Source organism: Urocitellus parryii, chromosome 5 (genome assembly GCF_045843805.1).
Source record: "Urocitellus parryii isolate mUroPar1 chromosome 5, mUroPar1.hap1, whole genome shotgun sequence".
Taxonomy (NCBI): domain Eukaryota; kingdom Metazoa; phylum Chordata; class Mammalia; order Rodentia; family Sciuridae; genus Urocitellus; species Urocitellus parryii.
Genome location: NC_135535.1, coordinates 178,734,070 through 178,740,069, shown reverse-complemented (window position 1 = coordinate 178,740,069; position 6,000 = coordinate 178,734,070). Strand labels below are relative to the sequence as shown.

Below are 6,000 nucleotides of genomic sequence, written 5' to 3'. Positions count from 1 at the left end.
CTGATTGTGCTATTCATATATAACCAATTTAGTTGCACACAAACCTTTTGAAATGTACGCTCTACAAATGTTACGTAAAATACTTAGACATTTTACAACTATTTACTTTACCACACAAAAGAATTTCTTATCCAGAAACATTTCTTTTTCCTTCTACTTTCCATATTATAAATATTTCTACACCTAGAGCTTTCCTTATATCTCTTATCTAGCTGTTGACCCCTCTTTTAAATTTACATTTTAAAACAGTCCTTATGAAACTTCTGAGTTTAGACAAATTACTCTACTTTAATAAAATGGAATATTTTGTTTTTATGGTACCTAAATTAAGACCTAATTCAAATCTTTTGAACTCTTTGTATATAAAATTATACCTGATAGAATCTTAATTCTTAGTACACTTGTTTTACTGAAGACACAGAAACAAATCAATCTCAAACCTTTTTTAACTTCCTGATTTATGAAAACTCATATAATGTTTAAATATATTCCCTTGTGGAATGTTCAGTTGTCTCCTCTTTAACAAACACATGTATAAAGATTGATTCCATCTACTGTAATCTAATTTACTAATTCTAACTGCAAAAACAGGATATCAGACCAGTGTAGTTAACAGTATAAGCCATCTCTTCACTATTGAAGAAAAAACCTAGGAACAATCAATATTACATTTTAGACATTATACAGAACCAACACTTTATTGTCTGAACACTTAGAAAAACTTGAGTTACTAATTTTAAAAACATCTTTACTCTCATCGGTTTACCAAATTTAAATTGAACTTTTTTTTTAAGTCACATGAACCAAAAGGTATTTGAATCATTTTCTTACTTAAATTTTAATTTATGAATGCTCATTTATCTATATGACAATTGTGATACCATGTGCATGATAAATGGACACAAGCACATATGTACAAATAACAATACAATACACAAGTGTACACACATACACAAAACAGACAGGAAACAAATGTCTTGTAGCTTTTTGTAGGTAGATTCCCATAGGTAGGAGGCAACAGGTAGATCCCCACCAGTAGGAGGTTTATTAAAACCTCTATTAGATTTAACCATTTAGAAATTAAAAGGGAGCCTATCAGACTTTTACATTTTGACTTAAATATAGGGCAATCCTGTATAGTTGGAAATATTAGATGTAAAGCCTGACAGCTATGGCAGACAAAGAAATCAAATATTCAGATGGCCACTTGTCCCCAGTAACTATCAGACTTATTCACAAGACCACCACATCAATTACCATTTAGGATTTAGTGAAAAGAGATTTCCCAATGAATTTAAGAATCAACTCTTGAAAAGTTGGCCTCTGAACAAAGACAGAGTGCAATATCCTCTATAGTTAGATACAGGACTGATTGGGAAAGTATACTAATTTAGGCATGAAGGATCAAATGTGAATTAACCATAAAACCATGAGCTCAAAAGTGTAGAATTTTAGAAAAACAGATGTGTAAAAAAAAAGATGACACAGCCATTAATCATTCTAGTAAAGGAAGATGCAGAACACCTTTATCAGATCAGAGTGTACTTTGGCATCAGATTACAGTCAATCCTGATACTTAAAAGAATGTGAAAGAATTGAAATCCTCAAGTAAAGAAGACTTGTATATATGAGATCTTCCCATTTTTCTCCCTGTGATATAGTATTTATGGAGGAACTCATTAAGAAAGCGGAGTGGTAGAGAGTGAGAGGAGATAGAGCCAGCCATTTAGGCCCCACAGCAGCTTGAATCTAAAAGTGAGACTTTTTGTTCTTTGGTCTCAAATTGTTTTTTTTTTTAAGAGACAGTGAGGGGGAGAGAGAGAGAGAGAGAGAGAGAGAGAGAGAGAGAGAGAGAGAGAGAATTTTTAATATTTATTTTTTAGTTATCAGCGGACACAACATCTTTCTTTGTATGTGGTGCTGAGGATCTAACCCGGGCCACATGCATGCCAGGTGAGCACACTACTGCTTGAGCCACATCCTCAGCCCCAAACTGGTTTTGAATCATTGCCTCTGCAATTTACATTTCAAATGCAAGCCCAGGAGAAACAGAGATCTGGAAGAAGCTAAGAAGTAAGGAGAGCTGCTGTCTTAAGCTTGAGAGGCAAAACCTCATGCATAGAGCATTTTAGCCTTTTATTTATTTATTTATTTATTTGCAAAACCAATATCTTAAGTTGTGGTTCTATAGTTTATGTTTTCTCTGGAGACCCCTTTTTCTTCTTTGTTTTTCATTCCTTGAGATTTGAACATTACTTTAAGCATTTGTATACAAAGGTTCCTCCCTTTGGAACCTGTAGGTTTGGATATATACTTGCAATCCTTACCTTTCTTTATCTGATGTGATTCCTCAAGAGTGTCCCCTCACCTAATCCTTAAAGTTCCCCCTGTGTCCTGTTCAGGAGCCAACTGCCATGACCTGCATGGGTGAACCTTAGAGTTTGGCAAAGGGCAATGGAAGATGAAGAAAGACAAACAGACACTTAGAGAGAAATCTAGAAACACATGGGACACCATACTATGATGGAGAACCAATGACCCATACCTAGCTCAACACGTTTATTATATAGGTTTTATCATCAAAAGGCTCTCTGTGGAAACGTTTCCTCAAAGAAGGCAGTCATAAAGGTCAAAGCACTCACAATCAATTATAATTATCTTGCTATGCTTATGATTATTTATCTCTGGCAGCTGGTGTCTGAACTTAGAGTGGAGACTCATAGTCCCATGCCTTGCAAAGAACTTCCTCATGCAAGGCATCACCATAGCAACTGGGCAAACTTGTCCTGCTTCATCGCACAGAAATTTCCTAGAGCAGTGTAGCTATAGCCCAGAGGCAGTAAAAGTCCATGATCCAAGTCACTGTTATCCTTCTGTATTTAGGATTTTGTAATGAATGTATGCAGAATTTTTTAAAAAATATATTTTCTAGTTGGTGATAGATCTTTTTTTATTCATTTATCTGTATGTGGTGCTGAGAATTAAACCCAGTGGTGCACCCTTATGAGGCAAGCACTCCACCATTAAGCCATAACCCCAGCCCCTGTATGCAGATGGAAGATTTTATTGATGGAATTTACTGCATCAGTGAAATAATCCTGAGATTTTTACCCTTGATTCAATTTATGTGGTGTATTACATTTATCAGTTTGCCAAGGTTAGCAAAACATATGCCCCTGGAATGAAGTCAATATGATCATGGTACATGATTTTTTAATATAATGTTGAATTGGACATATAAGTATTGTAATGAGGACACTGGTCTCTATGTTCCTCAAGGATATTGGTTTACACTTTGTGCATTTTTATACAAAGTGTGCTTGTGTTTATGTGCACACAAGCCATCACATTTGATGAGAGAATAATACTAGATTTATAGAAGGAGTTTGGAAGCATTCCTTCATTTCCTCTTTAAGGAATAGTTTTAGGACAATTTTACTTCTTTTAAAGTCTAGGAAAACTGGGTTGTGAGTCTATCTGCATTTATTACTTCTTCAACATCATTGCTTTTTATTGATATATTTAGGCTTCTTAAAATTTTTTGGTTCCACTTTGGTAGGTCTTATGATTAGAACTTTCCACATTATCCAATCTACGGACATATAATCTGTCAAAACATTCCATCATGATCCTCCAGATTTCAGTGGTATCTGTTATAATATGCCTTAATTACATCTGATGTAGTAAAATTGGATATTCCCTTTCTTTTGGTTAGTGTGACTAAAGGTTCCTCAATTTTGTCTATCTGTTCAGAAAAGAACCCTTTATTACATTAATCCTTCATACTCTGTTTTCAATCTCTATTTCATCTCTTCCTTGTCAAATCTTGACAAATGTAAAAAGAGCAGACACTTTTTGTCCATCTTAACAAATATTTCATTCAAACAGTATTTTTGGAAGTATCAGTTTTGTGACAAACACTTTATTTAGAATTCCTAAAATGGAATGATACTTTTGAATTTGAAATTTCTAAGTATATTTTTTTTAAATAACTCTGTTACTTGTATTTTCTATTCCCATTCTGATGTTCCATGACCTTGCCTTCATTCTTCAACCCTCTAATCTCACCTCTAACAGAATCTTTTTAATCTCCAAAGAACCATGAAAGTTCATCTTTTACATCATGCTAATCTTCTTGTATAAGACACAATTTCCCTTCATTCCATTCAGGACAAAAGTGGAAATTCATGTCCTCTTTACACTCTTTATGATCCCCTCAAGCACTAAAATCTTGCCCTCTTTAGATATCCTCAACATCATACTCATGCTCTTTTGGAACCATGAAACACCTGGAATCATAGTTTTCCATGTCCATCTTAATTTTCTAACCTGTTGAAATGTGAGCACTTGAAGAGTGGTTCCTTGACTTATCATCATGGGATGTAGAGTGCAAGATATAAGGCAGACATCTAGAATCATGGAATCAAGGAAGGAGAGTCCATGAGCAAAGAATCAGTAAACAAATTGCAGATGGGAGATTCAATAGCCAAGACACATAACCATAACTGGAGGAAGAGCAGGATGTTCTGTGGTCATTGTATGGTCTCTTCCTTCATTCCCAATTCTTCCATAATCTCGTGGTTATCAGGCAATTTCTGACATCCCTGACTGAGAACAAAATTTCTTCTGTGGTGGTGAATTGCTTCCTTAAAAATGTCCTGCCTTTTCTTTTCTCCATTATATGTGACTCTTTGAGTCAGTTCACACATCATTAATTATGAAGACACAAACTCCATTATAAACCTCAAGGGGAGTATTATAGTCCAACATCCTGGAAGCCTATCCTGGTAAGCCAGTCAGCCCAGAAATCTTCCCTACCTCAGCACACTAATCACACCAGAGTACAATCAGTTATTCACTAAGCTGCTTCCCTAGAGGCCCTTTGCTATGTGATCTCATGCTTGTGAGACTACCATCATCACAGCAGAGCAAGAAGGGTGTTGAACAGCAACATTTAGACTAACCAACATCATGGAGTGAGATGCCTTTCACTTAGTGGGTGAGGAATATTTAAATGAGACTCACCTTATAGAAGGAAAGCTTAGCAGGGAGAGTACATTGGTAACACAATGGTGCTCTGCTCATGTAAAAAACAAATGTTCTAACACCAGACAAGGCACCAGGTAAGAAGTAGCTGATCACAATTATTTCACTTACCTGCTGAGAAAGCCATGAAGTAGTCACTTTTCTTCAAGTTGCCATGCTCATCCAGAAAGTGCCCAGGGTCGAATATCTCTGGGTGGGGGAATTCTTTGTTGTCATGGAGCACTGATGTCAGTGAGGTCCATATGGCTGTGCCCTGGAAATAACAAAGACAAATCAATTAAAGCAGGAATTCAGGAGCTGAAAGGCACAATGGAAATTACTTAGCTCAATCTGCTGGTCTGAACAAATGGAAACTGTGTCCCAAAACAAGCAGTGACATTTTCAGAGAGAGTAACCATATGACAAAACTACATAGAGAAAAAGGGAATAAAATCAGCAATATCATTTTACAATGCCTTCTGTCTGATATCAGTTCAAGCAAGGAGCACCAGTCAAAGCTAGAACAGTTAGGTGAGTGATTTCATAAGCAGGATGTTTACATAGTCCTGAAGGACCATGATGTGATGTCTATCTCTTACTTATAAGAGCAGAAGCTCTGTAATGGAGAGATCTGTTGGATACCACATTCTTTCCTGAGAAAATTAGCATAAGCTATATTGAATAAGTGACACGATGTGTTCCCACCTCACCATGTGATGCAGTGACACTTTCATTAACATTTATGTAGTGTTCTTCCCAAATTCATGATGAAAATCTAATCCATAGAAAACTACCATACAAAGCCAGCCTCAGGAATGTTTGACTTCTGTCCTGGATTCCTTGGTAAGGTGAACACGATGAAAGGAAACAAACAAGTACAGGAAAGGGAACTACTACCCCTGATTACAGGAGAGTAAATAGAAAAGATAATCACATTACATGTCTGTTCTTTTATTGGACACTAAATTGTACGAG

General features: G+C 36.0%; 1 protein-coding gene across 3 annotated transcripts in view; it reads right to left on the bottom strand.

Moving 5' to 3' along the window:
* Positions 1 to 5,149: 5,149 nt before the first annotated feature.
* Positions 5,150 to 6,000, bottom strand: part of LOC144254870 (cytochrome P450 2C18-like) — a 35,759-nt gene continuing 34,908 nt past the window's right edge. For all 3 annotated transcript variants that reach the window (XM_077798585.1, XM_077798586.1, XM_077798587.1), the window contains one exon: positions 5,150 to 5,299. In XM_077798585.1, the coding sequence (XP_077654711.1) occupies positions 5,150 to 5,299 (150 nt within the window). The remainder of the gene's footprint in view (positions 5,300 to 6,000) is intronic.